This window comes from Misgurnus anguillicaudatus, chromosome 3 (genome assembly GCF_027580225.2).
Source record: "Misgurnus anguillicaudatus chromosome 3, ASM2758022v2, whole genome shotgun sequence".
NCBI lineage: Eukaryota > Metazoa > Chordata > Actinopteri > Cypriniformes > Cobitidae > Misgurnus > Misgurnus anguillicaudatus.
In genome coordinates, this window is record NC_073339.2 from 26226885 (window position 1) to 26252475 (window position 25591).

Below are 25591 nucleotides of genomic sequence, written 5' to 3' on the forward strand. Positions count from 1 at the left end.
GGGCGCTACAGAGCCCCCCTGCCACGCCCGTGTTCCAGCCTTTGGCTTTCGGCGATGACGGACGACTCTGACGTGTGTGCCAAATTTCAAGAGTTTTCGAGTATGTTAAGGCCCCCAAAATGTTCAAAAGTGTTAAAAAAAAAAATAATAAAAATAAAATAATAATAATAATAATAAAAATAATAATCCGAGCAAAACCAATAGGGCTTCGCACCTTTCGGTGCAGGCCATTCTGGCCTGCTCCTCGGTGCTCGGGCCCTAATAAATTCGAGCAAAACCAATAGGGCTTCGCACCTTTCGGTGCAGGCCATTCTGGCCTGCTCCTCGGTGCTCGGGCCCTAATAATAATCCGAGCAAAAACAATAGGGCTTCGCACCTTTCGGTGCAGGCCATTCTGGCCTGCTCCTCGGTGCTCGGGCCCTAATAACTCCTTGAAGAACAATAGGGTCCTCACACCCCGGTGTGCTCGGGCCCTAATAAGTTTAAGTGCAACAACAGTATGTTGGCTTTCTCAAGCCAACATAATAATAAAAAATGTTTTACAGTTGTGCTGTGTATCACATGAATGAATAAAAATGTGCTAATGCATACACTGATTGTGTCTTTTTTGGTCATGTGAAAAGGTTTTTGAGCGGGAGAACCATAAGCAACATAGCTTGTTTTGGATATATTGTTTTGAATTTATTGCACCAGTGTGTAATACTATGTTGTTGTGTGTGGGTTTTTGAAAGCTTGTGTGTGTTGCCTGAGGGAAAATGTTGGTTTTTCAGTAAGAGTGAATGGTTTCGAGTGTAGAGCTTCATTTTGACCTGAAAATAGGATGTTTGGGGAATTGGGTGAGACGTTGTGATATTGTGTTTACTGTTTTGAGAATATGAGGCATATTTTCAAGAAATCTGTTTAAGCAACCGAGAAAAACTGTAATAGGGCAGAAAGAACTATATTTGACATGAAAGAAAAATATGACTTCTTAAAATGATTATTAGAAATTGATAGTGTTGTCTTACCCTGCTAGCATTTCAAAAATTAGCACACCCAGCGCCCACCAGTCCACTGCTTGACCATGACCTTTACTCTGAATCACTTCTGGAGCCAAATACTCAGGGGTACCACACAACGTCCATGTCCTAAAGAAATAGAAAAATAATCAGTAAAAGAAGCAGAGAAAGAAAATATATATCACATAAATCTGATATTATCAGAAATTAAAATTAAAAGTAAATCAACAAAAATAATTTATGTTCTTGTCTACTGTAATCTTCCTTCTGTTATTGACAATCATGAAACATTAAAGCACTGAAGGACATGTGAGTGGTGTTTGCAGTGGCAAAACATGGGTCACAACATGTTACAACCAGTTAAATGAGTCAAAAGTGACCATCCCCTTGTCTCTACAATGTTCTAATGCACAGAAAAAGCTATTGCAAAAACGATTGATAAGGTACTCTCATTGATTGCTAGAGAATAAACTGACATCCACCAGTCAAAGCCATGAAAGGAATAATCCATGATAACTCATGGTTTTAGATGTGTTGTTGCAGTAGTTTTAGGCAAAAAATACCATATTCTATCTCAAAACCAGTAGGTGGCGCAATGACAAAATTGTCTGTCATCACAAGTACCAAGTGTCATGTCAATAGGCCTAAGTTTGACGAAGATACAGCCAAAAATCAGTTTTTTTGCGCTCTACGTAAAATTCGTTAAGGCGGTATACGACAACGGATTGGTGTATAGAAATTCTTTTGATAACTTTTTCCCATGAGTGTCTCTAGATCAGGGGTGCCCAATCCTGTTCCCGGAGGGCTACCGTCCTGCAGATTTTAGCTCCAACCCCAATCAAACACAGCTGAAGCAGCTAATCAAGGTGTTTAGGGTTGCTTGATAATTACAGACAGGTGTGTTGGAGCTGGTTGGAACTGAAGTCTGCAGGACGGTAGCCCTCCAGGAGCAGGGTTGGGCACCCCTGCTCTAGATGATACATACCGATTTTCATGGCAATCGGACAAAAGCTCTAGGACGAGTTCGAAAAAGTAGGTTTTACGAATAATTCAAAATGGCGGAATTTTCATGACGGAAAATGATGTCTTAGGGTCCAATCTAATCGTGGATCAGAAGTTAAAGTGCCCATATTATGAAAAACTCACTTTTTCTGGGTTTTGGGGTGTTATTTTGTGTCTCTGATGCTCCCACACGCATACAAACTTGGAAAAAAATCCATCCATGCTGTTTTGAGTGAGATACACGTTTCTGAATGTCCTCTGCCTTGAGTCTCAGATTGCGCGAGTTCAAACTCAGCTCCGTTGTGACGTCACAAACCGTTTCGTCACATTCAGTTTGAATTTTCCCGCCCACCACCCCACTCGCAGGTCCCCACCCACCAGGGAGCTAGAGAGAGCACAGAACAGTCAGTCACTTCGCTCGCTGATACCCTGCTGTTATCATGTCTCACTGAAATAACAGCGCTATTTGGATATTATGGATTATACTTCCGCCTACTTTTAAAAACAAAGTTTTAAAGCGTGGTTATTGGAACCCGGAGTAATCTTATATACAGTGTGTTACGACGCAAATAGTCATCAGATTGTAGGCGATAAGACCTTCATGCGAAATCTGATGTAAACAACAGACTATGTAGCTCCTACGGATTATACGCATTTGTGGACAAAAATGGATGTATTTTTTATTTGTATTGTATTTTACTGGACTTTCATGGATCATTCACACATCTGAAACAGACTGGATTCGATTCGCGATCTTTGTATCAAACACAAAAGGTAAGAAGTCACGTTATATTTTGCATGTTGTCATCTTCTATAACAAAATACTACATTTATGATGCTAGAGCTAAATTTTTTTTGCCAAACTAACCGAGACCGGGCCTTACGCACCGGCTTTTCTGACGAGGCTAAGTTAACCCCCGAGCCTCTAATAACTGTACGGTCCGGAGCTCCTGCTAGCTTCTAGCAATTAGCACGCGGTCCACAAGCAGTATACATCCCCTACCGAGTCTTAATTTCTGTAATTTGCAAAAATAATGTGTTTGAAAATGTTTATAACGGGAATATGTTAGTATTGTCCAGGGAAAATGAGTTTATTGTTGAGACTGCTAACGTTACATCACAATTTACTCTGGAATCATTGTGTGTCATGAGTTTCTTCTCCTGTAGTGTACTTATTAGTGATACTTTTCTGCATGATTTGTCTGTTGGCAACATAAATCGTTAATAATAATATATACAAATAACACAGTATGGTCTGTACTGCTCACGATACCACTGAGCACGCGCACGGGCACATGACGTTAGTAGTGGGGCGTGATCAAAGGAGCAGCAACTCATTAATATGTAATGACTGTCTCAAAACGGCACAATCTGAACTGCTTTGAAACAGAGGCTCCTAGAGATGGGTAACAATCTTTTACTACAAGCTGTTTTGAGCAAACCATTTTTGAAACATGCTTTATGGAACTCATATACCTATATAACTTGTGGAAAAGCAGTCATAAGATGGGCACTTTAAAAGCAAAAACATAAGTGCAAATTTGGACTGTTGGTGGCGCTAGCGGGTTAGAGATAGAGACTCCAAATTTGCTGCGGGGACACATTGGACTGTCCTTTATCAGTGTGCCAAATTTCATAACTTTCCTACGTACACTTCTATGAACTGCCATAGACTGCAATGGCGGAAGAAGAAGAATTATTAGAATAATAATAAGAAGAAAACTAACAAATACAATAGGGGTCTTCGCCCATTCTGGGCTTGACCCCTAAAAATTTAGGTAAGAGACTCCTGTACTACACACTCAATTCTCAACAAATTCTAAAAATGCAACAGCATATTAAATCATAGATTGTTGACAAACAATTTCATAACTAATATGTTTATATTTAATACAGATGCTTGATTGAAAGAAAAAAAACTAGCATTTGGTTGCTTGTCAGTAGCAAAGTTGTAGTACATTACGGTTCCTGTGACAGCAAAATACATCGGCCTGTATGTACTTTTAAATAAAACTGTCAATAAACTGTTGTTAAATTGTCTTTGTTTTAATGTTTTTAAAATATGCTTTTTGATTACTGAAATTGAATTAACCATTAAAATTACAATCCAGAAAAATGAAAAAGAAAAACACTAAATTTGAGAACAAATAAAACGTAATTTGGGAAAAAATAAAACTAAATCTGATAATCTAAAGCATCTTCAGAGATATGAAGGATGCATTACTACTCTATAAGTACTAAAGATTAACATGAGATTGGCAGAAACTGTGATGTGAAATTCAAGTATATTTCACTAGTAAACATGTACATATCTCCAGAGAACTTTAAGGAAGGAAACAAGAGCACCACCATAATACTAATATTTAGCCCACCTGCTGGACAGATACTTCAAAGGTTTCTTGATAGGAAATAATGTCTACATCATCAAAGCCAACCAGGGTACCTCAGGATTTAGTGCTGGGTCCATCTCTCTTTTCAATATACTGTACATTATCTCTTTATGCCATACTACTGTTGATATACTCATAATACTGCTTTGATGGCAGTGGAAGTCAAGGAGGCTTGATGCTGAAAGATTACCTGCCTTCTATAGGGATGGGCATTTTTCAAAAATATTATATTTGAATATTTGATCTAGTAAAAAACGAATATTTGATTTGTTCATGTAAATGACATTTATTAAGACTTAACTGTTTCATTCTGTCACAATTTCACAAAAAGCCTCAGAAATATCCACAACACGCTAAAATTAAATTGTGGTAAATATGTTTTAGTTGAAAACACAGTAAAATATTATTTACACTTGTAAATTTTCGCCACTTCTGACACCTGTGCAACGTTTTATGAGTTTTCGAGCATGTTAAGGCCCTCAAAAATGCGATTCATTTCGGATAATAATAATAATAAACGTAACAAAAACAATGACCACTGGCCTGCTCCATGCGTACACACACCAGTATGCAATGTTTCCTTTATAAATCACAGATCACTTGCAAGGGTGCATATGTGAACCAGCCTCATGTCCTGCCCTGTAAATGCCCATTTTTAACCATAAATACTCAATGCAAATCACCTTCTGAATGCTGAAAACGCAGTAAAACATTATTTTTAAAATCACAGAAACGGATTTAAACCCAAGTGGTGCGAACAAAAAACATCAGCTACATAACAGACTGTACAGTCAGCATGTGGTATCTTCAAAGTAAAGAGCTTAATTTAACAACACCACACAACTAAGATGGAGCCATTTCTTTTTCGTTTTACTCTTTGCTGTCTATGAGCCATCTGCAGCTCTCTGCCTCATTCAACCACAATACACTGCACATAATAAATGCTGTTCTCTGTTACATTTTATTTTCTGTGTCTGTCTCGTTTAGGAGGAGATTCCCCCATTTATATGTAAAGCGCTTTGAGGTCTGCAGAAAAGCGCTATATAAATGTAACAAATTATTATTATTATTAGCCCTGCATTACATAAATAAAATAAGCTATAGTAACAGGAAGCTAACACATTTGTTTTCAAGGCCGTAGCCAGGATATTTCAAATGCTGAGGACAAATATGAAATTAATGTTTAGTTCACTAGTTGTAGGACAAAAAATATTCTTGTAAAAATAAGTTATTGATCATTGTTATCATTGTATAATATAAAATGCAAATGTGCAAGAAAATATGTTGTCACTATTTACAAACCTTTATGCCTCCAAACATGTTAACAATGTTCATGTTAAGTATAATGAACATGATACTTAAATATATTTAAATACATGTAGGAATAGTGGGTTAACCAAAGGACATTGAATAGAAGTGTTTGTTAGGCTTTCAAAAAAGTCAGAAAAAATAGGGGTCCTGTGCCCCAGTAGAGCTTTATGTCTAACAACGCCCCTGCTATGTCTAATTTTATGTTTTATGCTAATTTTATGTAAAATTCCCCTTTTTTCAGTGACAGACTTGGAGTACAGAAGGTTCAGTTAAGCCTTAAAATGTTAAAATTCTTTATTAAGTTTTATGTACAACAACAACGTTACTGAAATTGTAATTATTATGAAAATTAATTTGAAATTTAAATAACAGTTTATTGTTTAAATTTGCTAAAAAATAAAAACCCTGTGATGTGTATCGTATCGCGAACCCAGCATCGAGAAATAATATCACGCTAATATCCCTAATACAGTCTTTTAGCTTAGAAAACTGGTGGGCTTCGTTAGGATTTGAGGAGATGTAAAGCTGTGTATCATCTGCTTAGCAGTGGAAACTTATGTTTCCTGATAATGTCTCCTAGAGGTAACATATTGTCACATTCCTAAAATAATTGCCTAAAAAATTGCCTAAAAACTAATTTTTCAGGTTTCTCAGAAAACACAAATAAATGGAACTAACTCCAGAGGTTGAGTAGATTTGTGTTCTTCTTGATGCAGCTGCCATTAGGACTGCACGATTCATGCTAAAATGTGAATCACAATTTTTCTCCATGGGAAATGAGATCCCGATTCTCTCACACGATTATCTCTTTCTTTTTTTTTACAAAAACACTTAACTTAAATCAATTTGCTACAGGACTTTCAGTTATAATAAAGTGTGTTAAAAGTCTCTTTTTTTAAGCCCCTTAAAATTAAGAGTAATTTACAGTTTTTCTCAATTGCTAAAACACTAAAACCGATTGGCTGAACAAAGTTCTCAGTTGCCTGAACTCATTTATCAAATTGTGCAGTCTGTTGTCAATACCTTAAACCATTTCACATCATAAAACACAATTTGCAGATCTCAATTAGACTTTTTAGCAAAACTCCAAACACATACTCATTCTCAAAACACAATCTGCACTCAAATGCACATGTCATGCATACTGCTAAACACAAGCGGCAACAATCAATTACAAATGTCATCACACATGTCATTGATTAAACACAACCCCTCAAAATTGATTTAACCTGTTCAAATGATGTGATACAACCAATATAAGCCAGTTCACTGTTGTATACTGGAGTACAGTGCATTTTAGGCTGTATACTGTACAATGAACAAATTGTATGGCTCTGAACATTGTGCTTTCCTTTTGTTAACAGTACTGAGTGCTTTACAGTTTTACAGTATCACAGAAACAAAAGACAAGTTTGTGAAATGCAGGGTACAGTACTGTAAAACTAGGGGTGAAAAGTAAATTTTTACATTAGTGAACATGTCAGTTCCATCAAAATGGCAAGTCTGTGTGTCATTGTTCATGAACAAGACAGTCAAAATGTTGCCATGTTGTCAAGTGTACACAATTATGTGTTAGTTGTTTTTATGTAAACTGTGGATGAATTTACATGTTCACCTTTTTTTCTGTAAACAAATTGTGATTTTGAAAAAAAATGACAGTAAAAATAAAAAATTTCAAAAAATGACAACAAATTTCAGGATTCACTTGACAGGAATTTATCAATTCAGTTCACATTTACAAAAAAAAAAAAACAGAAAACATGCTTTATGCTTACATAACAGATTATGACACATATGGTCAACAATTTCATGCTATGCACGATGAACTAATTCCTAAATGTTTTGAGGTGTAAGACTATTCAACAGAAACCAGAATAATGTATTTTCATGAAAATTAAATTGAAAATGCAAACAGCAGACATTTGTACATAATTATCTGCTTGATTGTATCAAAACATTTGCAATTTGTCCAAAACAATGAAAGTTAGACTGAGAACTATATGTTTTGAACCATGTGTTTTCTATTTTTTGGTGTAGTGTTTACTCACTGTTTGATAGTGTATATCATTTTGATCACTTTGTTTATGAATTGAGAGCAGTGTTTGATTTTGAACACAGGTAAAACTGTTTTGAGAGCAGTGTTTGATTTTACACACAGGTAAAACTGTTTTGAGAACAGTGTTTGATTTTGAACACAGGTAAAACTGTTTTGAGACTAGTGTTTAATTTTGCACACAGGTAAAACTGTTTTGAGAACAGTGTTTAATTTTGCACACAGGTAAAACTGTTTTGGGGCGAAAGTTTCCTTTTGCAAGAGAACTCAGAGGTTTTGCAAATAATGTGTTTGAAGATGAGGTTTTGTGTTTAATGTTTTCAGAAAAATGAGCAAGGTTTCAGAAATTGTGTTTTAGCAATTAAGAAAAACTGTAAAATTTGTTAGCTGTAAAATAGCACCTGTATTTAGTGTAACACTTAACCTTTAAAAGACTATTCTTTTTTGAGGCATCAGAGAGAAACACAGATATGTTACAATGTTCCCCTTGTGCTAAAACCCTTTCTAATTTGGAACTTGTGGCAGTGACATAGAGTCCGTTTCTCAATCTAAAGGCTGCAGCCTATGTAGGTCGCATTTCTAAGCAGTGCATCATAATTTCAGAATATTTACAATTAACGTTATAAAGTTGACTACTATTTTTAGTTAATTATAAATTGTTGTAGTATGTTTATGACTTCCGAATGTAATGCTCCGTTAACTCGAATGAACCAGGCTTGATGACATATGCAGCCTGCAGATGCGACCTCCAGAGGCTGCAGCATTCCGATTTAGAAGCGTCCGGAGGTAACTAATTTCCTTGCCTTCTTTCGAAACCAATGTTGTTGAATCGTCACTTTCTCCGTCGCCACCAGGATTTTCCACAATGACGCTAGTTTATTCTCTCTGTTTTGTGAAAATTGCCGCTCCAAATCCACCAAGTAAACGACTGTGTTTAGGTCTGCCGCCTTGTTATACGTCACACGAGTGACAGCGAAAAGCTGCAAATGAAATGAGAGAGGAGAGAAACGATCGGGTCTGATTGGTGAATGAATATGGTTTGGTTTTAACCTGTATGAGTGTGTGTGTTAGCAAGTTTGACTGATATTACAGCATCTTGGATTGTAATGTAAATACGTGAATGCAGCATCTGAATACAGGGAAATACTGTATCTGCAAGTGAATCGCTGTCATTTAGACTGAAGATCACATTTATGTATGAATCGAGATCATGATTCTTTTTCCGATAAGTTGTGCAGCCCTAGCTGCCATTTAGAAAAGCTTGTAAAATTGCCAAAATAAAACAGCCTAAGTCATGCTCTTGACTTAGGCGATTATACTACAGGGGTAGAATAGCATGATCTGTTCAAATGAGGATGTGGGCGATTTTACCAGATGTGGCCAGGATCATGAGGAGATGACTTATGCAAAAAAAAATCATTTTTGTCAAAAAATTGTTATTATTTTAGGAAGGTGAAGATATATAACGAGAACAGGATAGGACCTAGAACTGATCCCTGCGGTATGCCGTATTTAACTGGGGAGTGATATGACTCTTCCTTATTTACATAACATAATAGTGGTTGGTTAGATATGATCTTAACCAGGCTAATGCCTGACCACTGATGCCAACATAGTTTTCTAGTCTATGGAGTAAGATAGTGTGATCTGTGTCAAAGGCTGCACTAAGGGTCTAGTAATATAAGAATTGAGATTTCATCATGATCTGATGTTAAAAGGAGGTCATTTGTAACATTAAGCAGTGCTGTCTCTGTGCTATGTTGGGGTCTGAATCCTGATTGTAACTTTTCAGACATACTATTATTCACTAAGAATGCGCTTAGCTGGCTTGCCACTACTTTTTCTAATATTTTAGAAAGAAAAGGGATATTTGAGATTGGTCTAAAATTATTAAGATCTCCCTAGTCGAGGTGTGTTTTTTTAATGAGCAGTCTAATAACTGCCTGTTTGAAAGCTGTTGGAATGTATCCTTTTTCTAGCGACGAGTTATATATATTTAGTATTGGGTCTAACACTACAGGGAATACCTCTTTTAGTAATTTTGTGGGAACAGGGTCTAATATAAACGACGATGAGTTGGATGATTTTATTAATTTTAAGAGCTCTTCCATTGTAGTAGTTTTAAATGACTCAAGATGTTCATGTGGTAATCTAGTGTTCAGTGCAGTGTTGTGCCTGAATGTGTTAATTGAACGAAAGTTTATGAACTTGTTTATATTTTGGGCGAACGTGAACTGAACGTACTGTATTACTGCCTGATGAACGTTACTGTGAACTCGTACATTCTGGTGTTTGTGAATGGCACGCTCTCTCAGTTTAATGTCGTTCAATAGGGTTTCAGATTTCTATAGTCTTCCAGGCGAAAACCGGCTAAAACACACTGTAAACAGACCTTAATGTGTATCGGAAAAAACATCCAATCTGGCAACACCAGCGTTTTACAGCTGCATGCATCCTCAAAACAAAAAGAAGCATGGAGGTGACACACTGACTCTGGACGCTGCTGAAATCCCTGCCACGCCACTCACATAGTTTAACATTAAATAACATCGTATTTGTCCCAAATCGTTAACGATTAACATAGGCTGCTAACGCAAATTCTGGATCTTGAAATAGACTCTGACTACGCTCACGCTATTTAACATGTACTGCAAACGACGCCGCGCAGCCCTTCTCGCCCGGTGTGCGACCCCCTTGAAGCACCCGGCTAGCCTTTGAAGGTATGTGCAAGCAAATACAAACATTAAAAGACAGTCAATGCTAATGTACATTGTTGTGCCTGAACGAGTTAATTGAACGAAAGTTCATGAGCTTGTTCATATTTTGGGCGAACGTGAACTGAACATACTGTATTACTGCCTGATGAAACGTTACTGTAAACTTGTTCATTTTGGTGTTTGTGAATGGCACACTCTCTCAGTTTAACGTCGTTTAATAGGGTATCAGATTTCTATAGAGTCTTCCAGGCGAAAACCGGGCTAAAACACACTGTAAACAGACCTTAATGTGTATCGGAAAAAACACCCGAAGCACCTGGCTAGCCTTTAAAGGTATGTGCAAGCAAATACAAAAGTAAAAAGACAGTCAATGCTAATGTAAACCCTGGTTGGATAAAGATCTTAAGTTGGAAATGAAGATGAAGACGCATTTAGCTTCAGTGTTAAAACTGATAAAATAATTGCTGTGGTTCTATATGGGCTATGATGGCAATCATTTTTTTTAATAATATGGGAAAGAAAACTATAAATTAGTTCATTTTTGGAACTTTGAACTAAAATTTTGAAATATGAACTATGAACTGAACTAGTTCATTTAAAAATTTGTCAACTGAACTTTGAACTAGTTCATGTAGAAAGTGAACTTTTCCAACACTGCATATCACTTTCTTTTTCTTCCGAAATAGTAATTACAGCGCCAGAAGAGTTGGCCTGATCACTTTGTGGTTCCTGGTTTCAGTTATGAAATGGAGCATATACTAGAAGAAGGAAATCGTGTTCATGAAGATTCAGGAAAATTGCTGAAGTTAAAGAGGCCACAGAAGAGTGAAATCCTTAAAAAAATGGCAGAAACGAACTATAGTTTTAAACCATACCCACATGAAAAGGAATTGGCAATGGCTGCTCAAGCTTTGACTACAGCTCATCCATGTCTCGGGCCCTCGTCCTTCGTGCACTTCCTGTGTACCTACGTGAAGATGTCTATAAGTTCTTCAGGACCTGTAATGTAAGTGTACTGGCCTCACTACCAATCCCTTTGCCGGCACAGTAAACACCAGCACTTTATTTGAATGTTGTATTTTAAAAAAGTGAGTTGCAGCCTTCAAGATACAGTAGTATCAAAATGTTTTTAAACCGTAAATGGCTCCACATTATAATAGTTGTCATTGTTCTTGAGGATAGAGTATACTTAAAATCTTTTTATCATGAATCCCTTTGTGAGTTTTAATCCTATTTTTACCAAAAATACTGAATCTACCCTCTGTAGCAATGACCACTATCAGAATATGGAAATAATAGCACTTAATGTTCTTTAAAACACATTTTGTTTTTATAGAGTTGTTTTGTTTTAATTCATCACAAGCACTTTTTTGACTGATCCATTTTGATGTGTGCCTTTTTAAAAAGCACATTGTGTTTAATAAAAAAGTTGTTAAATTGTCACTGTGGTATCACTTTTGTGTTTTCTAACATTGCTAGCTGATTATAACTGTGTAGTGGGCCGACATCAGTATTTCAGTTTAGAATAAATTTTGAGTGCATGTCCCACATTAACTCTTTCACCGCCATTGACGAGGTATCTCGTCAATTAAGAGAAAACGGTTTCCCTGCCAATGACGAGATTTTCCGTCTTTCCGCAATACCGCTATTATCCACTAGGTGGCGCCCTTCCGCAACTTTTTAAAACCCTATGGCAAGCTGCTGCATGTCCGTGTCTGTTTTAAAGATCGCTCTGAATGGGATCTCTATGAAAAGTCCGTCACAAAAATGGAATTATCTCAGCTTTTTGCTCAAAATGTGGTGTTTTTGCAGAAACCTACCCATATTCAAAACCTGATTACAAAAGAACCACATATGGTAGGATGAAACGTTTTTTTTTGTTGTTTGAAAGCAGAGGTTCTGTTCTTTCATATGGTATATTGTATGTTTATATATTTAAAGAAGAACATTTTCTGCAAGGCATTAAACTTTGGTGAAAATCATGAAAAACGCTGGCGCTGGCTGGCCTGGCAGGTGCAGGAGCAGTGAGAAGAGCAGGCCCAAGGAGAGGGCAATGTAGAGGTAAGAATGCATGGTGGTGGGATTACAACGCATTTAGTGTGTCGTCCCAGAATCAACACTCATGTGTTGTTTTTAACACATTCGTTATAAGAGTGAAGAACAGTAGTCAGTGATGAAATTCACTGATTTCAGTAAGAGAGGCTGCTAAAAGAGTGCACCCCAATTTGAGGTGGTCAACGGTTGCCTCCATTATACGCATCTTTCAACAAACCAACAGGTAAGTATTGCATTTTACATGGATTGTTTCTATTCTCACTTGACATGTCAATAAGTTCATACAGTATCTCTAAAAACAAACGGTGCTTTATAGCACCAAAAGTGGTTCTTTGCTCGTAATCATAGAAGAACCGTTTTTAGTGCCATTTAGCACCAGTGAGGCACCTGTGTAGAGCCATATAGGGGCCGTGTGGAACCACTATAGCACCAAATATGGTTCTGCGTGGCACTATGTGGTTCTACACAGGTGCTTCGCCGGTGCTGTATGGCACTGGAAACGGTTCTTCTATGATTACGAGCAAAGAACCACTTTTGGTGCTACATAGCACCATTTTTTTAGAGTGTAATGCATATGTAGAATTTTTTGTCCCTCTAAAAATGCAACGTCTTCCACCCTCTGGGAGAAGAGGAAAGCTCCCAAAAATAATCAAGATCAATACTGTAAAACTTTTTCTGTTCTATCATATCGTGTTTCTACTTGACCTCCTGTAGTCAAGAGTAAGGGGAAAAACTTTTACTGAAATGCTTTTGAATGCGAACATTACTGTACATGTGGACATACAGTTCCCAACCAAGACCTTTAGCGTAAAAGCGGTTGATTGCATGTTTTGCATGCAAATACCTGTAAAACTGAAACATAAAAGTCTATGCAGTTTTTGTAATGGCATCAATAGCCAGTATTTTGAAACCTGGTGTACTTTAATTGATTGCATGTACCTTGTGAAGTGAAAAGAAGTGTTATTCTTTGAAAGAATACTTTCATTTTGAGTCAGATTTCCAGTGTTTTGGTAAAGTTATTATGTGCAGAGAAAGATGTGTTTTGAAATGAAGAGTTAGTATTTAAAAAGCCACACAGATCCAAAATCGAAACCAACCTTTACTGCAGTGTGTCATGTAGCTGTCCATCAATGTAAACAACGTGTAAAGTAGTTGAACCAAAACGTGCACGATTAATAAAGTTGTTGGCTTCTAAAGCAGGGAGTCGACTCTGAATCGCTGAAACGAGTCGTTATAGGGAGTGAGTCTTCTTCCTGATATTTGCCACGTCACACGAACGCATCCACGTCACATGAGATACTAATCTCCGCCTACAGCCTTGCCCGCGGGAGAAATGAAAACTATGACCCGCCCACAGCTAGTTAGTGTTTGAGTGTAAACATCAGCTCACGCTGTGTTTTCAGCTTGTGTTGTTTTCACTACCAAAGGAGACTTTTTCAAGGAGGGATATACTAAACGTGTCTGGCTGTAAAGAATCAGTGGTTAAAATAAATTTTTAACGGAGGGATTTAGACGTTTGGCAATGAAAGATGGTTCAGTACCCACTTTATTTGGAACAACATGCGTCTCCTAACCACAACCTGTAAGTATGATTATAGCTGCATACTTGCTTAAATGAGTGTAAAATAAAAAATCATAATTTTTATTGCTTGGATTAATGATGAATGATATTGTTGTCAGAGAGTCACGTTAGCAAGCGGTTAACGCACGCTGCACTTCCGGTTTTGTTATGACCCGGTTATTTTACATAAATGCTTAAATGAGTGTAAAATGTCTATAGTCGTTTTTATAGCTTGGATTAATGATGAATGATATCGTTGTTTAAACTCTATATACTGTCAGAGTCACGATAGCAACGGCTAGCGCATGCTCACTTACGGTTTTGTTATGACCCGGTTAGCTTACATAAATGCTTAAATGAGTGTAAAATTGTTAGTTTCGATCGTCGTTTGTATTGCTTGGATTAATGATGAATGATGTTGTGTGTTTAAACTGTTAATTTACTGTCAGAGAGTCACGTTAGCTAACGCATGCTCACTTACGGTTTTGTTATGACCGGGTCAGTTTACATAAATGCTTAAATGAGTGCAAAATGTTAGTTTCAATCGTCGTTGTTATTGCCTGGATTAATGATGAATGTTGTGTATTGATGTTGACAATGTCTTCTAAGTAAATCATGTTAGCACAAGGTCAATACATGTTGCACTATTGTTGGTCTGTGCCACTGATCTGTGGTCTGTGAGACTGATCTGTGATCTGTGCAAAGACACTCTGTCAGTTGGATAAGCGCTTATTAGCGATTGAAAAAAACTGTAAGTAGACACGCTGTTCCCTTGGAGGGCAGGGGCAATAACAAAAGAAACAATTGCCGGCTTTTCCAGTATGTAAATACACACAGACTACGACACCCCTCACTGCATGCTAGAATCTGTGGAAAAATAAGCCTATTTCAACCTCAAAATGTACGCTTTTTACTATACAAATACTGGTATCTCAAACATGGAGAGGCTTCTTCATGATTTCCACTAACAGATTCTGCAAAAAAAACGAAAATCACCAATTTTGAGAAAAAAAAACAAGTTTCTTTCTCATTAGCTCGAAAGTTGTGCTGCCGACTTGTGTCACTAGTTTCCGTTACTAGGCACATATGATTTTTGTGATATTTGTAGAGAACTAAATAGTAATGTAAGACAGTACACATGGGCACATAATAGGGATAATATTATCTCTTTGGCAAGGCTTGAAAGGCTGTACTGTTTGAAGCACCATTTTAATATTGTTAAAAATGTCCTATTATTCCAGTTGGTTTTACTGATCATTGTCTAGTTACACATCAGATTTTTATTGCAAATTTAAAGGTGCAGAGTGCCTACTGGCCTTTTTAAAACTTCCTTATTAAATTATGTTAATTTTAAAGATGTCATTACTTTTTTGGAACAATTTTAAGTTGAGAAAGCAGCATTCTACAGATTTACAACAATGGTGGGATTATGGCATAATGGAAATAAGGTAGTTTTGTCAGCAGTATACTTTCAATGTCTCTCGTAACATCACTCAATCTATGAGAAAGCTTGAATTAGAAATTTTAAAGTTACAAGAATGAACACATATCAATGAAGAGCAATACAATGAAATCATTAACCCTAAAATTTTTCGCCTTGTTGACTTGTTAGACATTAAGGCAAAAGGAGCGTTGGTGCGGTCGCATTTTCAAAATGTCACACATATGGATGCTCCAATCTAAATTCTTTTTTGGCCTTGAGAGGAAAAATGGTCAGAGTCGTTTTATTCCCTCCCTACACTCTGAAAATGTGCAAGAGTTAACATAATCCCCTGCTATAAGTCAAAGGGGTGTTCAGTTTTATGCTGGGTTGCATACCAGTCAATATATAAAAGATGAAGAGCTATGCGTTACGTTCTTGGAAGGCCTTGATAGTATATCTGAGGATTCCAAGTCAGAACTGGAGAGACCTCTGTCTGTACAGGAGCTTTATGCAGCTCTTCAGAAGATGGAAAGTGGCAAAGCTCCTGGAATTGATGGGCTTACAGTGGACTTTAGGGCGCACTCACATTATCCAAAGCAAACCAAACCATGCCTCAGCGCGATTGTCACCCCTCCCTACTCCCCCAGGTGCACGCACTAACACTGTACTTTTTATTGATCCGAGTCTGGGCGCGCTTTCGTCATTAAGATGCGATTGTTTTGAATAAAGCAGGAAGTAAAGCTCTCTCTTAACACTGGAACCCACCGTAATGATAAGTCTGTGTTTTTTATTCAGATTCGTTTGGTGCGCGATTACAGACAGCCCTCTCACATGTCATCATATTGCTTAGTTGATCTGTCACGTGTGCAGCTCGGACATTCACGTAACCCCGCTGCTCGCATCAAAAGGTTTTTACGGAGGTAGATGAAGGTGAGTGGTCGCGCAACTGATGTCTTCGCCTTTTGAACCGCGCTCCGGCCCACCTCTGCAAGCCGGCCGTGGCACGATTAACCAATCCGCGCCCGGGCGCGGAACAGAGCGATCACACTAGTTAAACAAACCTGGCTTTGGGGGTCAAACGCGCCCGAGCGCGGTTTGGTTTGGATAGTGTGAGTGCGCCCTTAGGCTTTTGGGTCAGTGTTGGGTAATGACCTCTTAGCCGTTCTCAATGAGAGCTTGACTAAGGGTCAGTTGCCCTTGAGCTGCAGAAGAGTTGTGATTACCTTATTGCCTAAGAAGGGAGACTTGCAGAAAATTAAGAACTGGAGACCGGTGAGCTTGTTATGCTCCGACCTTAAAGTATTCTCTAAGGCGCTGGCCAATAGGCTAAAGAACGCGATGGAGCAGATCATTCATGTTGACCAGTCTTACTGTGTGCCTGGTAGGCCAATAGTAAGGGTGTCACGATTTTGATTTTAAATTGAAATCGATCGAAATTAAGTCACAACCTCGAACTTTAAATTAAAAAATGGGATCGTCGATGCTGCCACGCCCCCATGTCATGTACGGTCGGCCTGCCAAGCAGGGGGAAAATAAACCTCTCAGAGGTGTGTTTAAAAACATAGATCCAGCGGAACGTGATTTATATTTTAAACACGAGGGATGTATTGCTACAACTCCCTGAAATGCATATCATAAACAGGATTACTACCTAGTGATCTGACTTCGGAACAGAGCGCAGCTCACTGCACGTGCGCAAGAGAGCCGCCAAGATGCAGCGGGTTATATTTTAAGCAAAAGGGATAGTTTGCCTCAGCTCGCATCAAACGCATAAAACTGAACAAATACGTAAGGATTACTACTTTAGTTTATGTTTATACTTCGGATAGATGTGAGAGTGCGTGCACGTGAGACAGAGAGAAGCACAGCTGCTTATGACACGCTGGTTTAATTTCAGATGCTAGGAATCCAAGACATGCGCATTTTGTGTGTTCAAGAAGAATCCTCTCTCTACAAGCCCTCTCGCGTAAAGTGAAGCCCACAAACCCCCATGACGCATGATGAAGGTAAGATACTTCAAATTATTAATCAATTGAGTAATTCAAGAGCTAAGGATATATTTGGGATGGATACCTCATTCGTTAAAAAATACAGTGCTTGTTTGCTAAAGCCCTTTGTAAATTTGATAATTTTATCTATTAGAGAAAGTAAATTCCCCTCAAACTGGAAAACTTCTATTATAACCCCCATTTTTAAGTCAGGATCAATTGATGAAGTTCAAAATTATAGACCAATTTCTATACTTCCTGTAATCTCTAAAATCTTGGAAAAGTTGGTATCTGAACAACTTAAGTATTTAGAAAAACACGATCTACTTCACTCTAAACAGTTTGGCTTTAGGCCTAAGTATTCAACAGAAAATGGCAAATTGCTTTTTCTCAGAATTTATTAAGGGAGCTTTAGATAATGGCAATGTAGTAGGCACTGTGTTTTTAGATCTCAAAAAGGCATTTGATACAGTGATGAAACGTATTTATTAGGGGTGTGACGAGACACTAAATCCACGAGACGAGACACGAGATTGGGTTCACGAGAACGAGACGAGACGATATTTTTACACTTTTTAAGATACCCTCGATGATAAAATAAATGAATAAGAAACTGAAATCATGTTATTTTTAAATGTTTTAACTAATCAAGGACTGGCCCTAACAATTATTTTACTAACTGATAATGAAGTAATTTGTTATTTTTGGGTAATAAAAATAGACCCAAGTGAGCAGTAGCCTTTAAAATAACATAATAACGAAGATGCAATAATAATTGGTTCAAATAAAGTATTAAAACCAAGTTACATTAAACAACATTACATTAACAAACACATTACATTTGTGGTCTATAAATAAAAAGCATTATGTATGTATTATAATAAATGCCTGCAGGGGGAGATAGTTGACTCGTCTCGCGGACGCTATCTTCACTTTCACTTTAGACGGAGAGAAACGCTTATTTTTTAGCCAAACAATGTTTAACCTCTTCAACGCTAGGACCCTGTCCCGGGTCCAAAATTTCTCATTTTGACTTAATATAAAATATTCTTTTAATTGTTAATGGTCTGTCATGGACCCCAGTAACACATATGAGATACTGTTTGAAAGCTTAGAGTCTCTACTTTCTGCAGATATGCATCACTTTGAGAAATCTTTTACTGTAAGAAAGTTATTTACACTTAATTTACACTATCACCCCCCCATAATTTTGTATATGATTTAATATTCACATATTTCATATTTTTAAAATATGACAAACATGGGCAAGTCTTATATCAAATGAAAGCTCTCATTCTCAGGAATAAGGCTACAGTGTTATTTTTGTTCTATTATTAACACATATCCAACAATAGTTGAATGAATAATAAGGTAAAAAATCGTCTTTTGTAAACCTATGTGAAACTTGAGCATGAACTGCCTCAGATAGCACATATAGCCACAAATGATACACCATCTTTTATATTAGGTCTTACTCTAAAAAATGAGTCCATTCACAACATTTTCTTTTGTTGTGTGCATAATTAATCCCTTGCTATTTATTATATGTGCAAAACAAAAAATTTATATTTATATGAAAAATTTAATTTCGCACACTTCAGTAAAATAAGAATAACTTTTGAATGCGACATGATAAAGAGATCATTCTTTTTTTGGGTGTTTACTGTCTGCTGCTGTTAACAACCAGAACTGTTTGCAGTCTGCTAGAGCACACAGAACCAGAGTTATACACTATCAAAGGCAGTATTTACAACATAAAAAAAGAAAATTTGGTGTTTCATCGTATGAAAAACAACATAAATAACAATATTTTTCACAAACAGCAGCTTTTTATGTAACTTTAAAGTGTTTTCTTTAAAATTATATAAAGCAATTGCATTTATTCCACTGTATGTGCTTATGGGAGCACTTCAAATATTTTTAGGTGGAAATTAAATACAAAAAGGGTATTATTCCTCCCTTCAGTTGGAGTAAAATAACTTTTGTAAATATTATGATAGAGAAAAAATCCTTTTTCCTCTGTAAGCTGGCAATTGCTGGAATCAAACAAAACTGTCTGCAGGGAGCTGAGGCACCCAGGGCCAGAGTTATACACTTTCAAATAAAAACTTTAGAAAAACTTTTGTGTTTATTAGAGGACTGACATCACATACAACCATGTTTAGCACTTTCAACAGTGTTTTATGTAATTTCACAGGGTTTCCTGTAAAATGATACCAAACATTTGTATGTAAACCTCTGCATGTGGGTATGGGAAGCTTTCGAAATTGGGTAGGCCAAGTCCAGGCGAAAATCCCCAAAATAGCTTCAGGGTGGAAGAAGTTAAATTCATTTGAATATTTAATATACGTCCATTTCTTTACAATAGAAATGAACATGCAGACATTAAATCATGTAAACTCTGTGATGGTTTAATCTGTGCTGAGACTTCACATCTGACAGTGATCAACAGACAAACACAACACGTCTCAGACTTCATACGAGCTCCCAAACGAACATTATTGGAAACCCAAACAAAAAAGCAAATGCAGTAAAAGACATAATATAATGCATGCATTGTAAGAGGCTAATTACACCAACCACAATTTAAACGCCTGGAAATGCAAGGTGCGACGCACTCCCTTTTTTAAAAAAAGAGCAGTGCGAGTCGACGCGGCTTTTAATATTGCTAGGCAACCACCTAGTCAGCTGTCTTGTCAATCAAATATTGAAGCGTGCGCTCTTTTGCTGTTAACTGTCACATTAGCAGAAACTTTAAAAAGATGACGCTTGCTCTGTCCTTGTTTGAGGGTGAGAGGTGCACAAACACGCAGGAGAGAGTGAGCGAGTGGAGTCCGGTTCTTCAAAGCAACTGTAAACTTCCCTCACCACAACGTCAGGCCCGCATCTCCCCTCATTCGAGTGGACAATGGAAAGACGCGAATGACGTTGGGCGCTTCTCCGCTCTCGGCGTTCCTTCAAAGGCGCGTGCTGCGGCCGCCGGCAAAAACCGCAAGGCGCTCAGCACGCATAAACAGCGCGCAAACGCTCCATGCCCATAGAATATCATTTAAAAAGTCGCCTGCAACTGCCATAAACGCTTTTGGTGTAACTGGCCCCTAAAAGGGTCAAACAGAAAGCTGCATCCTCCGGAGGTCGCATATGCAGGCTGCATACGTCATTAAGGTTTATTTCAGATCATTAACTGAGCATTACATTCGCAAGTCATGAGCATATTACAACAATTTGCGATTAACTAAATTATTAGTAAACTTTATAATTGTTAGTAGTCTCTAATAAGACAGTCTTTATAAAGTAAATGCAGTTTAAAAATGCGACCTCCGAAGGATGCAGTCTTTTATTTGAGAAACGGACAGAATTTCACCTACACTTAATCTCGCGATACATATTTAATCTCGCGAGATCTCGTCGCACGAGATCTCGTCACACTCCTAGTATATGTTTTTTTGGCTTGTTAGATGTACACCTTGTCACACAGCAGCTTTTAGCTATTATTCTGTTTTTAAGTTTTATCTGTAAATAAGTTTTTATAAGCTGTCGACCTCAAAAAACGAGCGTTTACAGACACAAAAGTGAAAACAGGCAACTTTTCATAGTACTCATATTAGTAGAACTGCGTCCACTAGGGGGAAATTAGTCGGCGATCCACTTTTTTCTCCTTAAAGGCTGGGTTTTACGGCTCGACAGCTTATAAAAACTTATTTCTGGGTTCTTTGGCTTGTTAGCTGTACATATTATCACACAGCAGCTTTTAGGCATTATTCAGTTTTTATTATAAGCCAGAAATGACAAGGAGGCGGCCTCTCGCAATACAAAGTCAATAGAGACGGTTGGATTGTATTCCCCCCCGGTGGCAAAGTGGTTTTCAAGTTTGCATAACTGCGCTCTGTCTCTATACGTTTATTTTCAAAAAACACACGTGACATACGTGACTAAACCTGATTGGTTGTTGTCATAGTAACACGTCACGGTGCTATCTGAAAGCTGTTGTTCAGTAAGTTCACAACGTGCATGCGGTTGCTTGCATTAAACGTATAAACTAAATTAATCGGTGATCATGTTTCACCAGAGGACTAAGATAAAACAACTCAATTTAAAATGTGAGCAGTTTTAGTGCATCTGACGTCGAGGAAAAAAGTATTTCGCTTTTTGTTTGGAGATGAACGAGACAACACGAGGGTAAGTGATGACAGATTTTCGCATTTACTTTATTTAGTTAACTATTAAACAAGTAAAACATTACAGTTGTCCTTATTTTAACCCAGCTTCTTTATGTAACAATATGTCGGTGTCACGTGTGGTAATTGGAACATCGTTATTGTGTGACTAAGCATTTCTCTTAAGCATTTCAGAAATAATTAAAACCTTTCTTTTTTTTTAGCACAGCGACATAAATGTGACCAACAAGAGCCAAGAAGACAGGAACAAATGAAAATACAGCCCATAGAAATACTTATTCTTGGTGGTAAGTTTGTTGTTGCTATTTGAATAACATTAAGTTCACGTTTAAGTTTTTCTATTGTTTCTCTTGCAATGCTAACGTTAGTTTAAAATGAATGTTTGAGCTGTCTTACCTGAAAATACCATGATGTGACCATATGGTTATTATAACTCCAGTAATGTTCAATGGCTAATGTATAGCAGTTTAATCTTGACAACCTTGTTGTCTTTTTGTTTATTTTTAAATGTATTTCTAATTACATATGGACAAAAAATGACATTGTAAGAAGGGTCAAGAACGTCAATATCTCAAAAATGTAAAAAGTTATAGCAAAAATTTTATAATTTTCATGATTCAGTCACACATTTTCTTGAATTTTAATGGAAAACATGGGACAAAATAAAGTGATGATTTTCGAGTTTCAAATTACCAGTATTTTGTTATTCTTTAACCCATATACATGATCTTGGTCTCATTTAAAAGCTTTTTTCAAGCTCTTTCTATCTGATCAACTACTTTTAGCATTTAACCATTTTGAAAATTTTAGCAACATACCTACTTTAAATGCGTGGACTATACTGCATATATCTCTACATTGGATTTAGGGCTGTCACCATTACTCTATTTTCTTGAGGAGTTAAAAAAATCCTGGAGCACATGTCGAGTACTGTATAGCGGAGATTTAGTGAAACAAACTAGAAAGAAAATTACAATAGTACCAGAAGCATATATCAGCACAACGCTGCCTCTCTCTCTCCCTCGTTCGCTCGCTCGCACACACACACACACACACACACACACTGGGCGCGTGCATCAGCTCGTGCATGAAGGCAAGAAGAATGCGATGCGATTGCATCCTTGTAAATTTTGGAAGTTTACACGACTGAGCTGCAGCGGGCAGGCATAAGGTTTATAAAAACACATATGAGAAGAAAGGCACAGCAACTCAAAAAGACTTACGTGTTTCACAATTACTCATAATGCCAATTTTCCTTTGCGGTCGACGTATTGGACACCCCTGGTTTATCATTATCCTATCTCTATATTAATATGACCATGCTGGTTTCTATGGCTCATTCGCACATGTTGTTGCCAGTTTACAGGGCGATGTAATCTAATGGTTGTTTCCAAGCACATTTAGGCTGAAATAAAGCCTCTTTTTATTTACATTACAAATGCCTAGTAAGTATATTTTAATGGTCGCGGGCGCGGGGCGGTGGGGGTTGTAAAAATAGTGTTGCGGGGCGGGTTGGGCCGGGCCAAATATTTTATAAAATATTTGGCCCGCCCCCAAACCTGCATTAACGACGACAGTGGGGCTTCCGGCCTTAGTCAAACAGGTTGGCACGTATGGTCGGGTTGCGATTTTGGCGCTTTCGTGTGTCTTGTAAATAGTATGCCAAACAGACCCTTTGCCACTGAACCTGCATTAACGACAACAGTGGGGCCTCCAGCCTTAGTCAAATGGGTTGGCACGTATGATCGGGTTGCAATTTTGGCGCTTTCATGTGTCTTGTGAATAGTATGCCATACAGACCCGTTTGCCACTGAACCTGCATTAACGACGACAGTGGGGCCTCCAGCCTTAGTCAAACGGGTTGACACGTATGGTCAGGTTGGGATGTTTTCTCGTGGTCTTGTAAATGGTATGCAATATAGACCCGTTTGCCACTGAACCTGCATTAACGACGACAGTGGGGCTTCAGGCCTTAGTCAAACGGGTCGTCAGGTTTCATTTTCTCCTAAAGGTCGGAAGGTGACCCTTATTTACCATATATACCTTTGCATTGGGCCCCCAATATGCAAAATCCTCAACTGTGGATAATATAATTATGCCGCAATAGTTAGTATGTCTGGAACTAAGCTGATTTAAACCACATTACTGTGTGACACTTCATTACATGTGAACAGCCCCTATGCTAATATGATTTTGTTTTTCTCTCCCTGTCTCGTCCTCGACCCCGAGGACAATGAGACAAACAGACCCAGTTCCGGTAGATGTGAAAGTCGCCACACCTCTGATCTACTGGCCGTCCTTCAACGTGATGCCCAGCTGATGCCTGACCAACGATCACCGGCAGAACCCGCTTAATCTCCGCTAAATCTCCTTATCCGTTCTCCCAAGGGTTTTTCCATTCTAGGACTTTTTTTAACTCCTCGGCTAAAAAGCCCTGGGTTTTTTTCTCCTAGGGTTTTTTTTACACCGGGGAGGCAGCCTTTTAGGGCTTTACTTAGCTTCCTCTTCTAGACGTTACTTTAGTAATAGGTTCGCTTATAATATTGAGTCATAGCCGCAGCAAATTTAACTGCTTATGCTATCATGTATTTTGTTGTGCTATCTGTCGTTTTTCTGTGCTTTTCACTGCTTCTATTAATGTAAAGCTGCTTTGAAACAATTGACTTTTGTGAAAAGCGCTATATAAATAAAATTTAATTGAATTGAATAAAAGCAGGACCTGCGGGTTGGAAAAAACGCAGACCCGCGCATCACTATTATTCATGTAAAAACCTGTTTTTTTATTGTAAAGCTTTAAGGGACTTGGCCTAGTCATCCTTGCATATACCATTTGGCAGGGCTCCAGACTAACTTTTTTCACTAGGAGCACAGTGGCCCCCAACTGAAAATTTTAGGGGCGCAACCAGAAAATGTAGGGGCACACACGGTAAATCAACATGCTAACCAAATATTCACATGTCTACTAATTTCCACTGTATTACTAATAAATACTTTAATTATAAATTCAGAAAGTACAATGTGCTGTTTCAAATTCAGTGTCATATCACAAAAAAAAGGTCAAATTTGCTGGTCGCACGTGCGACTGGATGTAAAATTCAGTGGCACACTCTCAAATTTAGGTGACAAAATGCCACCATTTGATGGCAGTCTGGAGCCCTGTTTGGCATCATTTCTGATTTTCTTAAATCTCCTTAAACAGAGGTGAACCTTAAGTTTGCAAGACCACAATAGACAAACAATGGAAAATGATCTAGGTTCAAATAAAACACAATTATCAATGTAAAACACATCCTGTAATACACACAGGTTGCTTTATATCATGAGCCTGTTCTAATCCTATCTTCATTCCCACTTGTAGAGTGCTGTGACAGATAAAACTGACACGCTTGATGAGGACACAGTGAAAGCTTTAAAAGGTAAACTGAGAAGTTAACAAAACTTCCATACATGCATATCTATGCCAATTTATTTTAAACATGGATAGCCAAATGTTCATTCATTATTGGTTAATTGGTATATTCTGTTTCCTTTTCACAGACCGTGTGATAAAGCAGTCTTTAATTACTACGGTGTCTGAATTGCAAGAAGAAGTGACCCTTCACTTAAACATGTGACATCTAAACTGTTTTGTGTTTTGGTTCAGCTTTTTATAGGTTTATCTTAAGTTGGTTAAAGGTGGAGTGCACTATTTTTGAAAGCCAATGTTAAAGGAACAGTATGTAAGAAATTTATATAAATGAATCATAAAATGGCCCTGATATGTCACTAGACATTAGGCAAGGCAAGGCAAGGCAAGTTTATTTGTATAGCACATTTCATACACAGAGGTCATTCAAAGTGCTTTACATAGAAATGAGAAAACAATATATAAAAGAGAAAAAAGAAAATGTAAAAATAATACATACACAATAAAAT

General features: G+C 37.6%; 1 protein-coding gene across 1 annotated transcript in view; it reads right to left on the bottom strand.

Annotated features, from left to right (window-relative positions):
* prkx (protein kinase X-linked) overlaps positions 1-25591 on the bottom strand; it is a 377186-nt gene that overhangs the window by 193136 nt on the left and 158459 nt on the right. The window contains exon 4 of the mRNA XM_073863571.1: positions 1008-1127. Within this exon, the coding sequence (XP_073719672.1) occupies positions 1008-1127 (120 nt within the window). The remainder of the gene's footprint in view (positions 1-1007; positions 1128-25591) is intronic.